Source organism: Opisthocomus hoazin, chromosome 11, assembly GCF_030867145.1.
Source record: "Opisthocomus hoazin isolate bOpiHoa1 chromosome 11, bOpiHoa1.hap1, whole genome shotgun sequence".
NCBI lineage: Eukaryota > Metazoa > Chordata > Aves > Opisthocomiformes > Opisthocomidae > Opisthocomus > Opisthocomus hoazin.
The window spans coordinates 7,777,316-7,802,062 of record NC_134424.1 but is presented as its reverse complement, the minus strand read 5'-3'; the positions used below and the strand labels follow the sequence as shown (position 1 = coordinate 7,802,062).

Below are 24,747 nucleotides of genomic sequence, written 5' to 3'. Positions count from 1 at the left end.
ACACAGTGTTCCCATTGGCTGGGGGTACCAAAATAATCATCCTATTAACAATACAGCATGGTGTGTTTGTGTAATACTGCAAATCAACTTGAAAGAAGGCTCCACCACACTATGGACTGTGCAAGTGTGGTCCCACAGGCTCTGCACACGCATTTATATAAAAAAAGTATGATTTTTAGAAAAGTGTCATTGTCAGACAGCACAAGTTCAAATACCCCATGCAAAACAATTCCTCAAAATTTGTCACTAAATTGACAAGGTTGATAGTAAATAATCTATGTTTGGTTATTATCAAATGCAAAGATTTATTTTCATTAGCAACATCAATTGGTGAGCCAATATAATCAGCAATCACTCATTAATTAGAATAAATGTAACTATCTAGTTCTGCATTTATAGACTTCAACCATGTTGCCATAAGGATAGAAATATCTCCAGACTGGAGATGAACAGGATCTACACAAACACCCATGGACTAACTACTCAAAGTTTTTGTTATTTGTGCTCAGAATTGGCTGGAGATCAGAGGAAATATTTTCATGGGGTTTGCTCCACATGTCCCTTACTTGCAGATGTAAGGTAGATTTTCCATTCTTATCTTATCCTTATTGCGTTTAACATCTTTGGATTCCTTGAGACATAAGCAATTAAATGCAAGCCAGTGCTAACTTCTGGGCATGAAAATACTCCACAATCTTATCTGCAGATCAATCTGAAATGAACGCTTCAGGAACAGATATTTCTTTACAGAGTGGAAGTGAGCGCTAGAAAAAGTTAGAAAGCTAAAGGCCAATCTTCAAAGTCTTTTCGCAAAGGGAACTCTCAGGTTTGCAAAGGAGTCCCACATGGTGAAAACACTGTGGGACTGCCTTAAAGAGTTTCAGTGCAATTAGCTTCAGACCTAGCCTACAACCAGGAAAATCACAAGCTGCAGCAGGCATTTCGTTCTTTGCACTACAATGTAATTTGAATGGTAAAGAGACCAAGCTGGGGTGGAAGAACAAAAAAAATGAATGGGAGAAGTAATACACAAATGCCTTAAAATTAGTTTTCCACAATTTTTCTTGCAAAATATCTTTTAACTATTTTGGACTACTAAATGGTTTTGATTTTTAAAGCTCAAACGAAAATGTTTTGCTTTTTCTTTGTTCACAAAAAGTTTTGGTATTACTTTTTCTCTTTTCTTTTAAAGAATTTTCATGGAAGGTCAGAAAACCAGCATTTTCCTAACCCCAAAAATGGTGTCATGCCAAAATCTTTCCAGTTTTCTCTCCCTGCAGCTTTCCATTTGAGGAACACATTTCTATGTTTTCGGAAGTAACAATACACAAAACTGCAGCTTTCAACACATTACTTGCTGATTACATAGATGCTCTTTCTGACTTCTAAAAGCCTCTGAAAAATTCTCTAAAGCAAAAGGCAATATTCTCCATAACCATGTTGCACAGTCTGGCTTCTTAGTGGCTTTAAATTATTCATCTCCCTTCATTACCTCTCCTGCCAAAGTGAAGATGACCCAGAGCATTAGATTTTATCACTAATATTAAGATTTCCAAAGACATTGTGCATCACTAGGAGTCTGAGCCATAATGGTTTTATTTTGGTACATCCATGCAGCACTGCAGTCTCAGAGCATTTGTCAGCAGGTAGAGTCAATGGACAAATACCCAATTTTACACTTTTAAGCCTGGGGTAAATACATGGACTCTTACTGAGATGCTCTTGATCAGTATCCAACTTTACAGAAGGGATGGATGAATTCCTAAAAAAGAACTTCTCCAGTCACCAGGGATTTTAACTGCACTGTAAATGAGCTGGATATAACTTCAGGATACTCAGCTCTTAGAGCTTCCTGCAAGCCCAGCAGGATCTGCCCAAGCATACGTCCAATTCTACTCCAAAAGTTAAATTTTTGTGTCCTTTTGTATAACCTTCTGTTAAAAGAGAGGTGATTTATTACTCCATGTTCAATCCACCTCTTTGGCAAACCAGAAGTTGTGCAAATGTTTCAAGTTTTAATTTTCTTATATTTAGAAAAGAAACTGTTAATAAACTAAGGAGCTAAATATCAGGCAACAACCAGTTTATACTTCTCATGAGTACAGTTAGTGAACAGGCCACATGCTTTCATGCCTCCTTCCTCATGTTGCTGTAACCAGCTGAGCCATTTGAAAATGTCTTTATTTACACTGAAACACTGGCAAATCTCAACAGTGTATCGATGGGCTATGAGCTCAATAAAGCTTATCTGCATTAAAACACAGGGAACATCTCATGATGTTCCAGCAAAACAATTGTGTACCTAAGTGCCTGCAGAACTGGGGTCAGGCTTATCAATTAATGAGTTGCCCTGCATCTATTTTTTCAGCTCTTCTTCTCTTGCACTACATCCTGGTATCAGACTGAAAGAAGTAAAGATTTCCATTTCATTATTGCCTCTGAATTCGCTCTGAATTTTTTAATCTCTCTCTTCTTTTAAGTAACCCTTTGTGAAGACCCTAATGAGAAATCTTTGCAGGTTGTTGGTATGCATCCACCTACTTCTGATGTTTCTTGGTCTGCTGCTGATTATTTGTATGAGCTGTGCATAATACTAATATACCACTATGAAAAAGTGACTGCATTCTTCTTCAAATTGCGATTTCTTTCATATTCTTGCACTAGAAGAAGAAGTTAAGCCTCCAATACTATTCCAGGCATATTATCCAGAAGAACAGTTCCTGGAGTAGTGTTAAAAGTCCACTCACTAGCTGTTGGCTGCTGATGCCGTATCAATCACACAGAAGCGGCAAGCTGAATACACTTACTTGCAAGTCATTACAGAAACCAGAAGTTAATTCTCTGGTAATACAATCCTCCAGTACGCAGAACCATAAGCTGTAAATACAGTCCTCTTTAAAAGCAATAATAGACCTAGTGGAAATAAAATCCTGTGCAATCTCTTATGCCTTTCAGCTTTCCGAGTGCACTAGAGCATAGCTGAACAGAAATAACAACTACCTCCACCATCAGTACCAACAGAATGAGCACCGCTGAGATTAGGTATCAAGACAGCATTCTTCGCAAAAAGATGCAGCAAATAAAAGCGTACCACATCACTGAAAATCATCTGTTTATAAAATCACCTACCAAGGCAAAATTTTCAGCTGTTTTATTCACCAGCTCAGCAGAAGCATCCTATGTAATACTTAAACTTTCTAAATCACGCTCTGCTTCTCTTGTCTGGGAAACATATTTGGCCCCAGTGAAAAAGCATCATTAGCTACTTGATTTCAAACCTGGCATCTATAAACTTTTTCCTGGAGCCAGTGATGCTAACAGAAAATCCCCTGACTTCTGCATGGTCCAGAAGGAAGCAACTTCGAACAAACTTTGCAAGATTAAGGCCCTTCAGCTTTCTTCAAGCACTGAATCGGTAAGAAAAATACTGTAGATCTGAAGCCAAGAGAAGATTAATGCTTTGTGCGCTAGGGAAGTTTTGGTGATAAATCAGGCTTGTTAAAATAAAAAAAACCAGAAAGATGCAAAATGATACAAAGGAGAAAGTAAGTAATTAAAGGCTTAAAACAGTGCAGTTGAAGTCAAACATCAAAAAGAGAGATGGATGATTTACCTAGTTCACTGTCCAGTTCCTCCGTGTGTACCCCTTCTTCTCCAAGGGAAGAGCAGTAAATGAGACAGAAAAAATTAAAAGAAAATTTCAGATACCAGCACCAAGCAAGAAATTGCCTACAGCAAACAGCAGAACCGGCACTAATTTTCTACAGACCAAGCCCAAGCTTTCCATTTATCACACTTTAGTGATCAGAATATTGATGGATCTGATGTAGATAATGAAAGAACTGGTTCTTGAAATATCTGTATCAATCGACTACTTCCATGCCACAGCTCGATATGGCAAAGTAGTACATTTGTGCTGTTCTTACTGTAGTGAAGCTTCTCCCTCAGATCTGTACAGTCCGACCTTTGGAATCTGTTCTGTAGACACACGGATCTATCAGGCGGCCAGACCTGAATACTAATGAAGAAATCTGAGAGGAAAACCTTGCATCTAAATAAGAACTAATGTAGCCAGGTTTTCAAGACAGTACCTAAATTTATGTGCAAACAAGGTCCAATTGACTTCACTGTAACCACTTCGATGATTTAAGATAGCCATGAAGCGAAGCTCTTTGTTTAACCAGAGTCGCAGGCCCACACCAAAGTCCAGATGCACTGGTGAGGCATATACAGGAATGCACCAGTTTTAGCCGGGCACCTGGGACAAAGATCACATAATTCTTCAAACACACAAAGCCATCAATATTTACTGTTGCTCCATTTATCTTTATCTGCTCCATATTCATAAGTTAACAGTGACACAGATGATTAAAGTATTGCTTAGCCTATAAATAATAATAATAATGCAGTCTGAAAATGAAAGATGATGACCAAAATCAGACCAAAGATGGTAAAAACAATCTCGGACCTAGTACAGTGAAGTATAAGCCACATAAATGAATGACAGAAGCAAACAGAAGACGTAGTGTCACAGCATTGATTCTGAAAATTTTGACACCTAAAAACACAGTTCCACGACCTGCTTGCAATATATTCTACCAAAACAGTTGTTTAGGACCGTTAGCGTGAAATACAAATTGCAATTTCCTTCGATAGCCTAAACAACTGGAAACGACCAAAAACCTGTTAGGGACATGTATCCTAACGAAGGAAGAACACAAGGCAACTGCACCCAAACAAATCTGAAGCGACATCTAACATTGATAAAAACCACAAACAGGATGGGATCGAGCCTGAGAACTCAAGCGCACGCACACGCAACAAACAAAACAGAGGGGCTGTCCCACTGACTTCAGCGGAAAAGCTCCCAACAGCGACCCTCACCAAAAATGTCCAGCTCCTGTGATGCAGTAAGAAAAACCTTCTCTCTGCTTTGTGCTCAGATTGTTTTCTAAAGTAAAATTGTTCTTACACACGAAGGAAGATCGGAGCAGCCAAGCAAAACAGTGCAGTGCACTGCTGTACCTATGAAGCAATCGGTTTGGCTACTGAATGTTAAAAATATTCATTAATGAGCAATTTAGTGAATGGAGTGAAAGGGTGTGGGGGAAGATGAAATTAGCTGATTTTAAGGACCTGATAAACAAAAATGCCACTACTCTGTAAAATTACGAACTTAACTGAATACGAAAAAATACCCAGCTGTATGTTTCTAGTCCCAATTAAGTAAATTATCCCAATGCGTGTTTTGTCACTGTTACTACGACAAGAGTTTTGAAAGACATTCCCTTCTGCGAGGAGACTTCAAACTGTCTAACCGAGGAGCTCGGCCAGCCGCTGTTGCCTCATCCTTCCAGCTGCTCCTTGCCCCGGCTCAGAGCAGGCAGGAGGCACGCTGACCCACAGCGGCACTTGCTGCTTGCTGGCGTCACTGGGGCTATCAATGTACTGGGAGTCTTGCTGGCAGAGAAAGCCAGGGCAGAAGTTGTGCTTCAGGGAAAACTACCTTCTGAAAGAGGAAAGCTTGTGCTGAGACTTAGCAACCTCCTCTCTAAATTGCCAGCAATGCTTATCTGCAAGGAGGAGGGAGCTTTCCTGCATATGCTATTATTTAATTTTGTGCTAGTTCTGATTACCGACAGACATATCCATTTTTAGGTGCAGAGCAAGGCCTTCATTAATCCAGCTCCCTGCGCTCGCTCCTTGACAAACGACGCCAGTTGCTAAGGATCTGAGGCAGGCGGCAGCTCGCTATGCTTGGTTTCTGCCTGGGCTTTGCAGATCCTTGGGCGCACGCTACATTGCGCACTAAGAAGTTGGCGACCCGCTTCACCATGGCAGCGAAGGATGCACAGGCAAATTCTCACATCCTGAAAAATCTCACACGGGAAAGGAAGCAGTGGTTGAAAAACTGCATGTGCAAAACCAGTAACTGCAGTTCCAGAGGCCAGATTTCAACCTACCAGTAAAAAAGAGATCAAGTGAGTTGATCCTTTTCCGAAGTAAAATCATAACTCTTATTGAGCTGACTCACAACAGGAGGAGGTTAATTGTATTATGAAAGCTAATTTTACAAAGACAGCACCAACACTGACGAAGGAAAACCTTCAGTTTTTAAGCTATACCTACCATGATAACATTGTGCTAACCAAAATTACTAATTAGGCTACCATCACCTTTCCTGGTCAGTTCACCAAAATTTCCAAACAGGTTTTCCCAAACATTTGTTTTCATTGTGATTCCCTTTTTCTTCCAGCATCTCCTAAAGGATGCAGGGAAAGTACCTCCTTTAACAGTCCTGCATTTGGCTGCTCTACATTGGACAGTGGCTTGCATTTCCAACATCTCAAGGAATACAAAATTACATCAGTGTAAATTTTCAGTGGCAGATATCTACACTTTCAAACTGAAATTGTTTTCAGCAATCAGAACACTAAGTGGACTGTCAGTGTTTAACAGTAGAAGTGAAGCAATTGAGTTATTCCTGCTCAAACAAGGAAATAACAATGCAACTCTTTCAAACTCATGTAAAACAGGTGGTTGAAGCGTAACACAACGGAGCACACAGACTCAGCCGCCTCCTCCTACACAATGATCCAAGGAGTGAACATGCTGGAAAGCTCCGAGTCTTGTTCAGCGTCAGCAACTATTCAGATGCCTTCGCAAAAACAGAGGCCTCTTACTTCTAGCACCTCTTTAATTCTTATTAAATGACTGCCACCTCACATACACAGACAAGTGATTTTACAACATAACAGATACTGTCTCTATGCACTTACTAATAAACCTGTTGGTTTTTTTTAAAGTATTTCTGAACACAGGTTATCGGACAGGGGAAAAGGAAAGGCACAAAGTTAACTAGAAGTGGACCAAATGCATTATTATCTTACTATTTTCAGTCTCTTACCATCATCTTCACATTCTTCTAGAGGTTTCTGCTGTTTGTTCAGGCACCGTGGATCAAGCCAAGATGTTGTTTTTGTGTTATGGCTGGAAACCAAAAATGGAAATATGACCTTTGTTAAAAACAGCAGAGATGAAGTATCAGTGACATAAAAGTATACATCCTCTTTGTTATTAAATAGACCTGAAGGCATACTTTTTCTTGAGAAGAAACAGCATTACAATTAGATGTTCTGCAAACTAGTCTACCAAATCACAAAAATCTAGGCATTGAAAACACATAGGTGAAAAGTGAAAATACATAGATCAGCATTCCTGACTGGATGGATGCATGTGAAAGCTGCAATATTATAATATTCATTTCCATATTATGTTTGGTCATTTGTTTCTTAATTCCAGGAGCTATCTCTGAGCCGTTTGCCTTCAGACAAAAAGACAGAAGTTTCCCTTCCTCCCTCAACTATGCAGCGATCTCTGTTCCTGCGAAAGACCTTTCTCATTTGTCTAGATTTGACCCAAGCATTAGTCAAAAACAAAATTTCCAGTGAAAACTTTTTAATTACACAAATAAAAATGTTCTGTCAAAGCCTTTGATGGAAGTTGAACAGCTTTACTTTCAACTCTTCCTTTCTACAAGTCCCCTGACAGTATCGCAATGCCAGTCCCAGCGGGGAAGGCTGCGTAGTAAACAGGCATGAAATAAATTTTTCTAGAAATTATTTTCACCCATCATTTCATTTGTTTATGGAGACAAACCTGTAATATAACGCCTCTTCTACAACCTGATGTCATCTTATACATAACCTGCAAAGGCAGCCCTCCAGTCCCTGAGGTATCATTTATCTAGCTGAGTTTTTAACACTACTTAACAGTCTGAAGTTTCAATACCATAGTAATTCTATTTACTTCTCCTCCAAGGTCTCAGAGAGGTTTACAAACTTAACCTTAGCCTCACAACAGCCTCACGAAGCTGGAAATGCTGTAATGAGGGCTATGATCCCCAAGGAACCAACAACCGACCAGCAAACTTGTCTTTTACTGCACAGAGGGGACCGCCCTGCTCCTAGGATCGGAGTATGTACATAAAAGGTCCTTGTTTTACACATCCTACTACTCAGTCCTCCCAAGGCAGGATGAGCAAATGCATTTAATCCTTTGGCACGCTTCAGAGCAATTACTCGCCAACTAGAAAACTGAATAGCAGAAATTCAGCAAGTCAGGCAAATTAACAGCAATAAAGCAGAGGGGTTCTGCCAACTTATAAATACGAAAGCCTGTAGTCTAGCTGAGAAAGAGGGCAGTGGGAGAAGAGCAATGAAATATTTGCATATTTCTTGCAACTTTGTCTCGCTCACCAAAGGCTCACAACAGTGCGGTTTGCTGAGGCACAGAAAATTTAGCTAACCACCTCTCAGATCATACACTCGGTGGGACAGGATTGTGTGCGACCTGTAACACGCACAGATCTACACGCAGGGTAATGAGGGACTGGGATACTTGGGTAATGAAAATCCCAATTAAAGCACCAGAGAAACAGATCTCAAGAGCCAAATTGCTTCAGCTACAAGCCATCAGGATCGGTTATCCGACACGCAGCTCGGGCCCCACTGGTCCTGTGCTGGTTCTATGCAATCAGCTCAGATGTTCCCATACTGTTCTCTTCAGCACCCTGCCTTGATAACCCAAAGCGCTGTAGATGACAGTATAGTCATCTGAGCCAGCTTGGGTCCCCACAGCTCATTAGCTTGCTCTCTTAATTTGATACAAATCAAGCTAAATCGTTTCTAGGCTCAGGGTGTCCTTAGAATTAATAGAACTGCAGTCATTCAGTGCTGCACCCACACTAACACGTTCTTGCACAAAAATCACCCTCTGTGTGTGTGCAAACTCAAAGCGGTCAACCTGCACTGCAAGGGAAGGCAGCAGTTGGTGTGCTACCAGATTTTCATGTCAGACAGACTGCCGTGTACGCAGGCTATATTTTTCCACCACACATATGATTCTCCTGCAAAAGGTCTAATGAATTATTTAAGGTGCTACAGCCCTGCATTGCTAAGAGAACACATGCTCATAAAGAACATAGCAGTGATGGGGATGGGTTTTGGGGAAATTTGTGGTGGCAGCAGAACCCCTTGCTGAAGCACCTGTAAAGGACAGCAGACGCCCATGTGGGAACAAAAAAAGAGAGCAACTGGCTCCTTGGGCAGCATTTAGTGCTCATCATCTGTCCTCCTCCACAGAGTAAAATAGCAGGCTGGATGGGCTATTACTCAGGCTGTGTTATATACATTAAGGCCAGAAAGTACGTCAAAGAATGAGGCACCCTGAGGACATAATGAGGGGCAGAATACTGTGTTCGGGATAATGAACACGTTTCAGTTTCATACGATATGCAGCTGATGAGAATTTGCATTGCTCCTTCTAGACTTAAGCTTACACTGGGGGGTTGGTGGAGCCTCTTCAAGTAATTGAGAGCACCCTGGAACCTGGCCTTTTTTACAGCAGCCCTCTCCCAGCTGGTGAAGGGCTGCTGCGGTGCTCTCAGTCCTCACAGCTCTTCTGGCACTCTCCTCTGATGTGATCCCCTGCCACTGCAGCCAAGGGAAAACCTGCTCTGACGAGCCTTTCCTTGGCCCTGTCCAAAGTCCCCTCTCCCGATGACGGAGCAGGACTGCTTCCTGCACTGCCCTACTCCAGCGTGATTCTCCGGAGTACCAGGAGCGGAGGACGTTCTTCTGTACTAACTGGTCACTGGCTTCTGGTGCACAGACAGAGGATCTCAGTTTCCAAGACCGCATTAAACAGACCATCAAATTCCAAATCAATTCCTCTCCCCCTTCCTCTACTTGGGCAGCTTGAGTTTCAAAAGCTAATTGAATTTTAATGTCTAGCTAAACTCCGTGCAAGAAACCTCTTCCACTAACAGGTCCCATTTTGTAAGTTACCCCTATTTCAATAAATCTAGACAAGTATAATTAGAGACTATTATTTATGGCATGAAAAAGTCAATATCATAAAACTGCTGACAGCACTCAGCTCGTAGGAAAAGCCTGCAGAGCACGAGGTACTTCTTGCTTTTCCAAACTCACTGTGCCTACTCTGCACTGAGCTGTGCCTTCTGCAAACCACTGGAGCATGTTGACACATTTGGCCCATTTGCTCTGACAAGAGGATGACACACAAAGTCCACTCCCGGGCTCTGCTGCCGCCTGAGCACGACCAGAGGAATCCTCTCTGCTGCGTTATGCACAGAGGCAGGCTCCAGAAATGAAGCCACAGCCCTTTCAGCTAGGAGCTTTCATCCCACCCATGAAAACAACTGGCCCATATTTTATCAGTGTCTGTTGCTTTTGTAACTACCCTCATAAAACGAGCTGTTCCCCCTGCCTTTGAACTCCGGAGTGATTTGGATGTTAATCCAACCAGGAAATGCAAAACCCCTCCAGAAGCAGTAAAGAATTTACAGCTCTACAACATAACTGTATGCATTAAATATGTAATACACGCACATATACACAAAAATGCATCCGTGGAGGTTTACTTATGCCCAGAGAGAGAGGGAGAGAGATGGAATTAGAACAACAAAAATGTGCTTTACTCTATAAAATAGACTTCTCCGTTCTCGGTGTAGGCCATCTCCCAGTTTTCCGGCAGAGGACCTAGGTTATCCTCGGCAGGAGGAGGTAGGTATTGAGGGAGGTTCTGAGATGGTTCCGTGGTGGGAACGTTGGTGTGGCTATCAATCACAGACGGTGGAGCTGTCTCTCTTACGATATGCGTATTATGCTCGTCTTGGTCACCAGACTCTGCTGTAGAATAAACAAGCAGGAATAACATTGAAAATCAGTCTTTTTCTCCTCCCATTTGATTCTCGGGGCTTATCCTTACAGTTTTCCTCTCCTTGCTTTTTATTTCGCAAGACACAGCAACAGATGAACCGAGGGCAGAGACTCTGCAGTCTTTTTCCCAGCAGGGAGGAGCTTGCTTTGCTCACACACCCTCTGCCAGCCAGACCCTCGCCAGCACAAATCGGAAGCTGTGATCAGCCACCCTGTTCGCTCTAATCAGCCCTGCTGAGGTACCAAAGTCTTCCAAGCCATCTGAGGCCAGGGCTCACTGATGTAGAGGAGTTCAATGGGCTTCTGAGCAGGCTTACAGGTTCACTCCCGCAGTGCCAACTGTGGGACAGGGATTAGGAGTGTAAAATTTCCTGTTTGAAGAATGATCAAAAGGGGAGATTTTTAGAAGTGCAGAAGGTAGCCAGAAGCTCAAAGTCAACAAGCTAATGGTGAATGCTTTTAGTACAGTGCGTTTTTTTAAATTAAAAATTAAAACGAATGTCAGCACTACACCATGTGTCCACATGTTGCTGCCCACTAGAGCCTGTTCTAGCTGTCTGAGGAGGTTTATTCCACAGCTCATCACTCTATCCTTCCAGTCAAAGTCGCTCAGGAGGATTTTATGATGTATCTGGCCCTTCTCCCTTCAAGGAAACATTTCTGATGCTTACACCCATGCAGTTTTGAGCTGTATCCATGAAACACGGCTGCTCATTCCCTCCACCCCTAATCACAGTAAATGCTCTCCACAAACCAGGTCTGTGCCCCTAAATTCTTCACAGAGAGGTTTTGGCAACAGACAAATTCTAAAATTACCCTTGTGTCTACAAAAGGATTTTCTCTGGTTCTTTAAGGTGTTGAAAATTGATGCAGTACTTCCAAACCACCTGAGACCACCAGTCTCCAGTACACGCAGCAGGCAACACACTGAGCAAATGACAGAGAGATCAGCGCGACACTCTGCCAAGTCCCCGAGCAGCAGGACTGAAAGGGCCAAGACCCCGGCTGCGCGCTCCAGACCGCAGACCACGGACCTCCTCAACTCACAGCCCACAGACATGCTTTCTAGGGGGGCCGCTAACTGCAGCTCCTCTGTTATTTCTAGTCTGTGTGCTGCCTTTATGAAAAGGCAAGATACTGAAAATAATAAACTGGGAGAAGAGGGAAGAAAAAGACCTAGACTACACCAGCAGGCTCAGCTGCCTGCTTTCTAGCCTTCCTGGCGCTCGATATTTTTAGGTAGAAGCTGACAAGATAAAGAAGCATGAATGAATCATCCCCAGCTTAAGACTGCAAGTGTAAACATGCCAAAGTCTGGAAAACACAAGTCATCGAGAAAGTCTTCTAAGGAAGCAGCAGCATTTTAATATGGCTAGCACACTTACATGTGAAAGAAGCGTAAGAAACCAGTTTGCTATATGAGAAATAACTCTTTTCTTGATTCTGTGCCCATTTAATGGAGGCAAGGGGCCAGGGTGCGATAACGTTGTGACAAATGAGCTGCACCTTCCAGTGTTTTATCTTGTGAAGGAAAACAGGCAAGAGAAATGATGCTAGAGTCAGTTCAGGGGCACCACACTGAGAAGGGCAGCAAAGGGGTTGACCAACATCTCCCACCAGCTTCCTCCCAAAATCAGATCCTGTGACAAGAGCTGAGGTTGCTGCCATGTCACAGCACGTGACAAACCACCCTTAAGTGCAAAACTTTGTAAAGGAGCTGGTAAGCAGAGACAGAAACTCCAGCCTGGGAGGGATTAGGCCAGCCAGGATTGATTTGGGTTAGAAAGACGTAACAGAGTGCAACTCTCAAAGCCATTTGACAGTTTGACCCAGAGAGGGTCAAAACTAAATCTCAGCCTAAAACCTTTTAAAGCTCTGTACTGACGTGAGAGCCAAGACTTTGGCAGATAGAAACTGGAATGACAGCACCTACGACTCATCAGAGGCCGGGAAGGAAAATGTTCACGGGAGTAGGAAGTGACCAGAGGAGAAAGGACCAAGCACCAGTGATGGTGAGCACCCACAGCAAGCAGCTGTGAGAAGCTTGAAGGTGTGGATAATGCTGCTTGCAAAGTACTTACCTGAAAGGGAGCTAGGAACATTAATTCAGTGTTTGAAACTGAGCTGAGGAAGTAATGCTCTAAGTGCTAACAAATACTAGAACTGCAGACATGGGGAAGAGCTCTTGCCCCTCAGAGCTTCACAAACTTTCAGTTCATTTCTGTGGAAACTCAACTCATCTCCAACAGTGTTTTGTTCTGAATCTGCCTGCACAGCACTTGACTTTAGATTGCAAAAGTTTCCAGCGATCTTTCAGCCAACTGAGGGATTGAGATCTTTGTTCAGGAGGAGACGAGGCCTTCATAAAGATAGAGAGCTTGCACCCATGCTTCAGACCCAATTCCTGCAGCAAGCAGCCCTTGGTTTTCTGGAAGGTACCTTGGAGAAGAGGATCTAGTAATTGCATGTGACAGGTATCTTCAGATGCAAGGAAGGGGAAAGGACAGCAACGTATTTTGGAAGGAACAGTAATTAATTTCGAATGTATCCTGGTTGAGCCATTTTGTACTGTTTTTAATGACTGGAACTGTCAACCATAGCTCAACTCTTCCTTGAACGTTCTACAACTAATGGATTGGAGCTTTTCCCCTTTTTTTTCCCCATCAAGCTCAATCCCACAAGGCCCTTTCAGAAGACACAACTGAGCATGTGATTGTCCACACCCAGACACGTGCTATCCCTGTGTTGTTTGCCACTTCTGTCTGGGATTGACAGCTTCACAGGAAACCCATTAAAAACAATTTCCAAAAAAATCCCCCTCCAAAAATCTTCCCCATGTATTGTAACTAATAGACTGTGATATTTTCATTTTACCTGTGAAGCTACTGCTCATTTCAGGTACATCGTCCTCCTCCTCATTCTCTGTATGCACTATGCCAGCATTTTGCATATCATTGTAAGACTTGGTTCGCTTTGGAGTTGATTGCTTGGAGCCAGACTGCAGGTTTTGCAACGCATCGGTGGAAGTCACTTTCCCACTGAGGGGCTGGCTGGGAGGCTTGGGCGTTCCATAATAGTTACCTAGGCAATAGAAACACATTTGCATTTTCAAAAGAGAGCAATTTATAGCAGCAAGATTTCTATTTTATTTTATTTTCAGTTCCATTAAAATCTCTCTCTCTCCCCCCAAGGAAGTAAGTAAGAAAATAAACTAACACACGGCATTCCCTTTTGGGCGGGTGGAGGGGCATATTTCATCTCTAGAGCAGCCATGGAAATTTTTTTGCCTTTTAATTTATTCTTGTTGAATCTAAAAGGAGAAGCAATGGTCGCATTGTTTAGGTGCACTCAGCGTACAAGGGCTAAAACAAAAGGCACTCATGGTGAATAGCAAACCTCGATCTTGTTACGTCTGAATTTCAATTAGTCGCCTTTTTACATGTGTGCACCCACACAATGCTGTGGCAGATCTGGAGTGAGCCCTGCAGAAAATAAAAAATTCATGACTGCCATCACCCAGATAAGTGATGAAAGGCTCAATGGCCTGCTTTAATACACATGTTCTTGTAGGATGGATGTTGCGTTTAAAAAGCAAAAACTATTCTCTCTCTGAAAGAAAACTGTCAAAGGGGAGGAAAGGAAAGGTACCACGTGGAACTGCTTGCTTCAAAGAGGAAACTCAGCAGTTGGGTCATCTAGGGTAGAAGTGAACAGCCAGACCTTACAGCAAAACTTCAAGGGATAAAGATGCACCCACAGTTCTGCAAACGCACAGCTCTTAGCAGCCATCACCAGGTGTGACACAAACAGTGCAAAGCACTTGGGACACTTCGCTGTCATTGTAAGTGACCATGGAAGAAATACAGAAGAAGCACAGGTTCATTGATGCCAGAACTGCACACAGGTATTTCACTGTTCCTGTTTCACTTCCACACCACAGTAGTGCTTCACTTGCCCTGAAACGCTCCACAGGAATCTCAGATCTGCAATCGGTTCCCGCAGTACTGGGACTTCAGGAATTCAGACCTATTGCTTGGTGCATCTTTTACTTTTTATACAGTGACACTCCCCAAATTTTCCCTTTTAAGAATTATTATTAGTTTTCATTTGCCACCTTCAGATTCCAAGGGTGAACTTGAAAATTCTCCCTATACTCTCCGGCACGACAAAATATAAAGGATGCCCTCCCATATAGCTTTGCACAAACCCATGTGTGGGTGCACGCATATAGCTTCAACCGTGGCAGCAGCACAAAACTCTTCTCTAAACTATGTATGAAATAAACACATTTGATAATGTTCTTCATCTATCTCCATAGGCTGTGTATAACCTGAAAGCATTTTCCAATTTTTCAGTGCATAGTTACATTATCTATTTACTATCCATTCCCCAGAAAGTGCACACACCCCTTTATTACCCATGTTACTGTAAATGGAAAGCACATGCCAAAGGTAGGTTGTGCAAAGGTACTTTAAAACATCGTCTGTGCTAAAAAAGATACTTTCCTTCACTTATTTTTATACGTATGCATGTGTATTTTTGTTGAAGAAGCCAACGACATCATTCATACACGGAGGTACAACATGGAGTTTAAAGTGAGCCAAGCAGCTCTGCATGGACCTCCCCCACTGCTGTATGCAGTAGTTCCACTCATCCAAGGCATTTCACACTGCTCAGCCATCACACATTTGAGGTTCAAAGTGACATATCCTTATTTCAGTTTAGAAGTACCAGCTGTCTGAAATTGCCTTTCCCATTAGAGCATCTAAGTCCCTTACAACCCCAAAGCTGTGCCTGTTGTCAGCAATAGCGTAAGGCTGCAGGCATCATCCATGTCCCAACACTCACAGATCTCAACTTGTGCCTCTGTAAGGTCTCTGGACACATCAGAAGCAAAGGAGACCAGGAATCACCCTGGCTCAGGCTGGGGAAGACAACTTTGGATACACTTTGCTGTCTTTCTCCCTCACTGCCTTCCAAGAGGAGAAAAAGTCTTTCTTACAGAGCTGAGGCTGGAGAAGTCTGAGGAGCTCCTACCTCCATGCTTTCAGAGCCGGAGTACTAGGACAGCAACACATGCAGGTTTGTCTGAACAAGGTGTGTTTGAGCCTGTATACAACATCGTGGATTCAGCTCCACAGAAGCAGCAACACTCTGCAATGCTTTCATCTTCTGTTCATCATTTCAGAATCTTAAATGTACATCGATGCATAATTTATAGGGAGAAGGAAATTACTTCTTCTGGAAAGAGCCTCTAATGGAGATGGAGGCTCCTCAAGCAGGTTGCAGTCTCTGCTAGACAAATGATTCTTATGCTCTACATACTGCAAGATTATTTCATACAAAAAGAGGAGGAATGGGGGACAGGGAGTGTGAAGGGAAAATGCAGAGGTAGGCGGGCAGAAAAATGGTAATCAACCCTGCTCCCATGCTATCCTCTTCGGCATTTCTCCAGAAGAACACTGCTAGTTTAGTGGGTTTTTTTGAGAGGGGTGGGGAGTGGCGGTTGTTGTTTTTTACAGATAAAAACATGTGTTCCAAATGTGTGCCATATACGTGAGAACAGCTTTTACTTATGGCACTGCACATCACTATTCTGCGCAAAATTTATTTCAGGTCTGTTGTAAACGGTTAAATCTTTTTGTGATGGATGGAAAGAATGGAAGTGCATATATAGATGCTGCTAGTGTGGATTTTAATTTCTCCTGGACAAGAACTTAGCACAGATGTTACCACCCTTCCTCCAATTACAGAGAAATATATGATTATATCTTTGAGGTTTGTTCCTTTCCAGTTCCTCTAGCAACAAGCAAGGCTGGAGCTCCTAACAGTCCACAGAGAGCTGTTCCTCAGGCAGAAAACAGGCTTCTCGAAAGTATTTCAGATTCGCTTACACCAAAATCACTAGTCACTTTTCAAACAAGACACGGCTGTTGGTACTACTATTAGTGAATAATTATTTTCTGCCAACACACTGTGCTATCTTAGAGGATCCCTACAAGGATATACGAAGAGATACAAAGAGCAAATATGAATCTGCAACTGAGCATGGCTCTGCATGTGTGGGTTTTGTTTTGCAGAATACGGGAAACACAGCCATTGGGGCTGAAGATTTTTCTCCACAGGAGTGAGATTCAACCTGTGTCAATATTCCAGAAAATCACAGCTCTTTCTTCAGATTCACGCAAGGGCATACAGCTTCAGGAAACAACCCAGCTCGTGATGATAAACTGCAAAAGAAAGCTTCAACCCAGCTTCCAAGTGACTTGGAGAATGAGAGAAAAAGGAAATACTCTCTTTTCCTCATGTGTGGTGGATGCAGTCAGACCTATTTATCTTCTCTAAGCAGTTCTTTTTGAAGACATGGCACGTGGGCCTGAGTGTGGGGGCAGACACACCATTAGGAGGGACTGGCACTTAAAATTATCACTGAAACTCGTGTTTAGGCCTAGAAATTAGAAAGAGAAAATATTTACCCTGTGACTCAGAAATCCAAACGTGCACCATTAACAACTGACAGTGAACAGCCCAGCAAGAGTTTTAAACCTCTCAGACTCGACATTATTTGTTCAAATTAAATCTGTCAATGTTTATGAAAAAACATACATTTAAAAATATGCTTTAACAGTGTTTTGTGAGCCACTTGTAAGACTAAAGAAGGGGCTAACTTCATAGCCAGTGTAATTTGCACTGAATATCCAATCAGCTCTAATTATTAACAGCATGTTACATGCGCATACAGAAGCATCTGTCATCCCAGAGGATCCCAAAACATTTTCTGAAGCCAGCACAGTGGTTACAGCAGGACTGCCCGGGGCGCTCAGCTCCCCCCACGGCTCAGGTGATGCTCTGCAAAACTCGAGGACGGTGTCCCTAACGCCACGTCTCAAAGCTGGAAAAGAGCGGCCTGTCTCCCAGACGAAGGAGATTTGTTGATGAAGCCAGCAGGAAAACCTCTACTTTTCTGTGGAAAGGCCCGTTCTGAAGCAGCCAGCGTGGCAGAAACGTCAAGTTTTTCCCATGTCTGATTCCGGTGGGAACCGGGTCCCTAAGCTTTACCCTCTTCTCAGTCATGTTTGGATCCTGCCTCCAGCAACAAAGTTAACAGCTAATAACAATGCTTTCACTCAGCAGATGCACATAGCATTAACTGAATTCCTTGTCATCACCTTTCACTAACCCTTATTTTATTCAGTCCCTTGGTGCTTAAACCTTATTCAACCACAGCCGAAGTTTGACGGCAGCTTGTGCAGCCAAAACCACAACTTAATCCATGCACTCCAAAGCGCCACTCAGGAGAGTGTGCAAAAATAACAATAATAATGAAAAAAAACAGAATAGCTATTTGGAATTAGTTGATTTCTTTTCATCTCCTTATCTCTAAGTGTCAGCATCTTACACATTCTAGCATCACGCACATTAATTAGACTTTGGTAACAGCTAATCACAACAATAAGACAAATTCTCAGCATCATAACACTTCTTCCTCTGCCAATTCAAGCAGGGATCATAATCAATGAAAGCAATCTACAGCAGCTTCTACACTGTCCCGCAGCTTACGAATTCAAGCAACGCTGTCAGCCAAGAGAAATTTTTTACATTTTAGAGACCCAGAGGTAATGGAAACCTTTTCTTATATTTCAAAATAACAAAACATTCTTACTAAATATTCCCCTAATGGGCAGTAAATTCACAGACAACCTTAATTTTTTTTTATGTGACCTGGAATTTGGAACGTCATTTACAAAAATACACCAATTAGATACCCTTAAGTAAAACAACTCTGAATCTAATCCATAAAATCTTTTGTCAGTCACCACTCAATTCAATTTGAGTGGAGTCCATCCAGCCAAGATGTTGTTTCTGGAACGGGTAGAAATGCACAAGAACAGAGACACAATCTAAAAGGGTCTAAAGTGGAATGGATATGAAAGTAGGTGTAAGAATGCGGTCCCAAACCATCCCTCTTCAAGGGCTGTTGTACCATTTCAGTTACTTTAATCTGTAGGTGTTGGCTCTGCAGTAGCTATTCGCTTTTCTGGGGGAGGAGAATTTGTCCTGCTTTTCTCGTGCAAAGAGATTTAGGCCTGGGACTGGGTGCGCATTTGTCTCTCAGCAAAGGACTAAGCAGTGTTCTCGCAGTTCTGAAGTTACTGACACCTACTGTGAGGCATAATTTTGCAATTATAAAAAAAGCCCCAAGAAACTCCAAAGCCTCTGTGTAGCACAGAGAACCCTGCATCCACGAGAAGTGCACCTGATCTTCAAAGCTACCACTCCATGTTAAAAGGACTCCGTTAACAGCTCCTGTTTCAGAAAGCAGTTCGTAGCTTACTGTATTGATGCAGATCGGTATTTCGGGAAAGAGACTTTGCGATCAGCAGCAAAATTAAGCAAGGCCTCGACACAAAGACTTTAAATGTAATTATTAATATAATTGCTTTCTTTCCGAGATGCAGCTCTTCTTCTCCGCACTGTAAAAGAACCAAAACAATTGACCCTTTATTTCAGCAGAAGAACTTCTGCTCCTCTACCAGCAAGAGTGCTGGTGTCTGATTAGCACAGGATGAACTGATTCCTGGCAGCAGGGCTCCTGCTACAGTGTTTTGTCTGTTCTCTTCCCAGATTCACATTCTGCCACAGATTTCTACATTTAGATGACAGATCTGGCTGCTGTCTGCGGGATTCACCTAGCTGCGACTGCACATTGATTAGCAATTGCCTCGAGGAAATTCAGAGTATCCAGGCAACAGGGAGGCGGCCGCAGATACAGCATCTGGATCGGAAGCAAAACATCGGCAACGGAAAGAGATCTCGGAGAAATTAACCTACAATACGTGCAAATCCAATTTGCTTTAAATAGTAGATTTTCTGTCAATTTTAGCAGTTAGTAATGGTGATGTCGACTGAAAGATCATTCTGGGTTTCTTGTTAAATTAGTCAAAATGTTACCATATGCATATTTCAATTTATGTCTGAAATTTAACATATACTCCAATTAGTGTCATTATAGGCAATGACAGCATAGCAGAAAGTCACCTACAGATCAAATCAGTCTCATCTATTCTGGTATTTCCTGTGTTGAGATATCACTACCTATTGCCACATGCTATTGCTCACACTCATGTACAGCTGCATCCAAGCACTTTTAATGCATAGAAAATTTCTAACAAGCCAAAACAAAGCAAAGATACCTAAAGCAACATGTAAGCAGTAAGTCCTTGGTAGCATGAGGTATGAGATGGCTATAGAAGCTCAGGGTGTTTCCTGAATTCAGCTATATTAGAGCAACTGTTATATCCACTTGCTAATAGATTTTAAAAAAATCATAGGGAACATAAATAAGCATGTGCTTGTGCACGGTATAGACAGAGAGCACAGGAGAAGCAGCTGGAACACACCCTACCTAGCACAAGGCTGTAGGAATCAGGAAAATGCGATGTTAAGCCACAGCAATGTGCAAGTCATCTTCTTGCAAATACCGAAATACTCACACACGTGCTCCCCCGACGAGGACGTGTGCCACGGACAGCCTTCCTCCCAGCCGGCAGCGCGGGTGCACCGCAGCCGGCAGCGTGCCAGCACAGAACCCGGCTGCCGAGGAGCTGGGCAGCACCAGCGAGGAGCAGCCGGTTCTAGGGACAGTCCTGAGCACGTCCACTACCAAGAAACAAGGCCAAAATGTGCCTGGCTGCCATCTATCAATGGACTACTACGAACAGCCTTCCACACATCAGGGTGTGGTGGAGAGTAAGTAACACCTTAAAATGACCTGCAGTCTAACCTAGGAAAAAAAAAACAGAACTCACCATACTCTTTTTTGCCAGAGGTGTTTGGGAACCTTTTGCCCCAACGTCTGTGTTTTAAAATGCATCATAACCACTGAGCAGCAGGACTGCTAATGTGCAATTTCAAACAGAGCTCACACTGAAAAACTCCTCATTGAAAGCGCACAGAGAGAAGCCAATCAGGAATACCATAGGAAATTCAAACCTGCCCTAAAACTCTATCAGATATTTGAATATTTGCTTTTAGAGAGAGTTACTCAGCTACCACTTCAGCTGTTTGCCGAATGCAGCATTGTTATCAGATGACACTTCAGCATAGCAGCGCTCGTGCCTAACACTGATAATCATGCACACACACAAGAACATGCTGCCTGTTTTTCTTACTAGTGGTTTAAAAAAATAACAACAAACAAACAAAAAGAAAGAAAACCATAAGAGCCAAAGACAGAACAGGAATCTTTCTGCAGTGCACAGATGTTAATAAGTGGATATTTGACATGATACATTGTAATAGTGCTAAAGGAGACATTACGATTTATTGAGTCAATCTGTAGTATGGAGACATTAATAAGGGGATCTTATCTCATTAAGCGGAACATGTTCCGCTGCATGGGCATCCCCAGCATCTGCTGCCCTTACTCGCCCAATCTTCCTGTCATGCTCTGCATGCCACGGACACAGCTCGCATTTCAAGGTTGAACCAAGCGGGCAAGACCCACAGGCTGCGAAGACCCATGAAGAGCAGCAGAGAAAACCTAGCCATTTTGCAAAAGCAGCTGGGGGCGCGGGGCTGCTGCGAGGAAACCCAAGGCGAGCGAGCACATCAGATAAATTAGGCTAAAGGCATCTTGATTTGAAGCATGTTGCTGAATACACCTCTCTACTTCGCTGAAATTCTAACTGCACTATTAAGGTAATTTATTACACTCATTAAGTACCACAATCAGAGACCCTGTCTACAGTAGCTAGTTTTATACACTTTAAAAATGTTAGCAAGTCACCCCATTACATCTTAGTCATGAGACTAATGCAGATTACTTATTACTTCTCTTGGCAATCACATAACACTTGTCCTGAGAATGAAAGATGATGCCTTGACAATAATACGCTATAATGTAATAACCCTTCACATGTTATAAAGTGCAGCACTTTTTCTTTTGAGGATCACTAAGTGCTGGGCAGGCATTCATTAATACAGCCTCACCAGACCCTGGTGACACAGCCATCCCCATTCAAAAGTCAGCCACCACGCCAACGTCCCCGCGTGTCTCTGCACAGCGCCCATCTCCGCGGCTGCATTCAGCACAGCCGTCTGAAACACCCTCGCTCTCCTATTTGAAACAGGAGATAACCGCCGCCACAGGATATCTGCTGAAATACTAATGAAGAGAGAAGTAAGTGCTGTTTTAATAGTCTCCAGGCCAGTAACTTGAAGTATAGAGCAGTCACCTGATTTGCCCAGGGCCACTCAGCACCTGGGGAAGAAATGGGAATAAAATCCAGAAGCTGTGGTTCTGCTCAAAACAGTCCTCCCTTGGGGTCCCTGTGAGCGCCTGCAATTCAAATACAGAAGTAATTGCTAAACGATTAGTAACCTACACAATTACCTCCATGCATCTGTCAGTATTTAATGCCCCGAAGGATCAGTCAATAAATGCTTGAGATTACAATTATCATGGTTTCCTGTCCACCAGAAGGCCTAAACAATGTGCAGTCTAAAAAGATTTTTCCTTCCTAATGAGTCTTGTCAATGGGAATTACTAATTGTCTTGAGCATGTTGTCTGCAGCTTTACCAGCATGCACGTAGTGCAGCAAGCACCAGTACTGGTGCAGCATCGCAGCCTTGGGCAGGTCTTCCAGGATTTCAGCTCCAGCTCCTGGATTCACGTGATCAACACATAGCTTTCATTTGGGGAAAAAGGAAGTTTCTAGGCTTTATGGTTAAAAATCAGTATGTTAAAACTGGAACTGAAAACCTCAGGAATTACGGCTTGCAAACACTGTCTCCCACCCGATCTGGATTTTTGGAGCCTTTTGGGTGCAGAGCGCACCATGGAGGTGACAGGTGACCAGAAAAGCAGCTGCCATGGCTGCTCTGCATTCACCGGGATGGGAATTAAACAACTTCCCAGAGGAACCTATCTGCAGTGCACCAGAGGTAATAATGACATTATGCAGCCCAGTAGGTAGGCAACACCTTTTTTTTGTCCTTTTCAGCTTGCAGCTTCTCTCTCTGCAATTAGAGAACTTTCGAACCCCAGGTTGTTCTTTCAAAACCTGATACACTCTCCTACTCTTTTGTGGTTTCCAACTGTTCTCTTCTGCTTGGTCTTTATTCTCTCCAAATCAACAGTATCCATACCAGCATCAAAGTCCTGTGTCTTACCCCCCTCTTCTGACGGCTCCCTATTTTCTAACCTTTCTCCCCAGAAATTCTCTTCAGTAGCTGTTACTAAACAAATGCTTGTGTTATGTCTTCTCCCACAAGGTTTTTCCCAATGACAGTCCCAGTATCTGGATGGCTTTATGCCTTCAAGAGGCAAGAAAATGTCACCCAGTAACGCCAAAACCTTTATCTTGATTATGCAGGTCAGAAATACAGAGCATACATCCATCTCCCCTCCACTACACGCAGACAGTTAGAAATTAAGGGCCAGAAGGGGCCTTGGGACCACCCTGGCCGCAAAACACCAGCCTGCTTGAGCCGCGGGAGCTTGTGGCTGCCGGGCACACGAAAAGTTCCCCATTCACCATCCCTACTCTTCATTTCATAGCATTCCCCTTCCATTATCTCTAAATCACCTAATTACACTGTAATCAAAAGCAACCTTATCTTTACATTTGTTTGATTCCTGCTCAGTATAACAGGTAGCATTACTAAGAGTAAAAGCCATGCATTAAGGGTATTATTTCATTGTTCTCCAGAGAGAAATAGATTATTTCCTTTTGTTGGGTTCCTTCCCTCTGGCTTACAATAAGCTATTACTGGCAGGGTCAAAAATACAATCAAACTCATCACAGTTGTACATGTAAAAAAAAAAAGCAGGAAGAAAAATGTAGCATAAAATAAATGATAATTAATCTAAGACTATAAAAAGCTGGGCCGTAACAAAGACTTGGATATTAGAAGTCTAACTTTGTGGTCTGAGTTTTCTGGCAGATTGGGGTTTTTTTACAGACAAAATTGCTGATGATTGCAGCATTGAGTCTGAATCACACCATCTTCTGAGATCTAATCAAGATCAACACTGTCTTGATCAATACAGTTGTAAAATAAGATTTCCAAAAAAAAGTACAACAAAGCCATTAAAGAAATCTTGGAAGGCAGCAAAATCATTTCTTGAAGCTGCAAGTGAAAAATGAACTTTATTTATTTCACATTACAATCAAATAGTAATGTGTCTTGATGCATATGTGCACAGATGCATCATCATTTGCTTTATTCATATTGATTTTTCCTTCTATGGGCCATCTCTTCAGAACCACTATGCACCAGCGTCACTGATGTCAACGGAGAAAGAGGCTTCTCAGCACTTCTGACAAATTATTCCTCTAAAGTTCAGACATTTCTATCACCCACAGAAATGAAATACCCATTAGACTTATGAGAAAACAACCTCATCTTCAGAAACTCCAGAGCAACCCATGAAATCTAAACAGTTTAGCTGCTACTGTGTATAATCACATAAGCAATGAAACAACCACGTTCTAACTTTCCCAGATGGGTACAGCATTTCCTGAAAACTAATTCCCAGCATGTCCCAGGAGCCAGCTTACAGACAGTTACCCATTTTGTCTTTCCAAGTGGAAAGGTCACCAGAACAAATACGATCAGGAAGTAACGGCGAGGCAGTTCAGCTGATCTATTTCGAGCACCATGACAAAGAAAACTAATTTAGTGTTATAATTAGAAACATGGAGAGGAAAATGCTCATTCTGGAGAAGTGCTGCGGCTGGAACGGCATTGGTGCTGATGGAGCTAATCAGCTCAGAGAGGTGGAAGAGTGAAACCAAATTATACACTTCGCATCTTCATGCAAACCAGGTTTGACACTGCAATTGTCTGCAGTTGGGAATAAGAGCAAGGTTTAAAGGTGACCTTACAAGGGAGTTTTTTAAAAACTAGACTAAACAAACAGTGTTTCAGGACTATTTTTTAGAGCTTGAAAACCAAAACCACATGTCACCATCTTTTCTGTTCATATCTGATGAATAC

General features: G+C 42.5%; 1 protein-coding gene across 22 annotated transcripts in view; it reads right to left on the bottom strand.

The window, feature by feature from the left end:
- Window positions 1-24,747, bottom strand: part of MAGI1 (membrane associated guanylate kinase, WW and PDZ domain containing 1) — a 357,879-nt gene that overhangs the window by 65,803 nt on the left and 267,329 nt on the right. For 9 of the 22 annotated variants that reach the window (XM_075433225.1, XM_075433229.1, XM_075433230.1 and 6 more), the window contains exons 4-7: window positions 13,617-13,823; window positions 10,502-10,712; window positions 6,908-6,990; window positions 3,614-3,652 (exon numbers count right to left, since the gene is read on the bottom strand). In XM_075433225.1, coding sequence (XP_075289340.1) covers window positions 3,614-3,652; window positions 6,908-6,990; window positions 10,502-10,712; window positions 13,617-13,823 — 540 coding nt within the window. The remainder of the gene's footprint in view (window positions 1-3,613; window positions 3,653-6,907; window positions 6,991-10,501; window positions 10,713-13,616; window positions 13,824-24,747) is intronic. The other 13 variants (XM_075433231.1, XM_075433246.1, XM_075433236.1 and 10 more) reach the window with 4 other exon arrangements.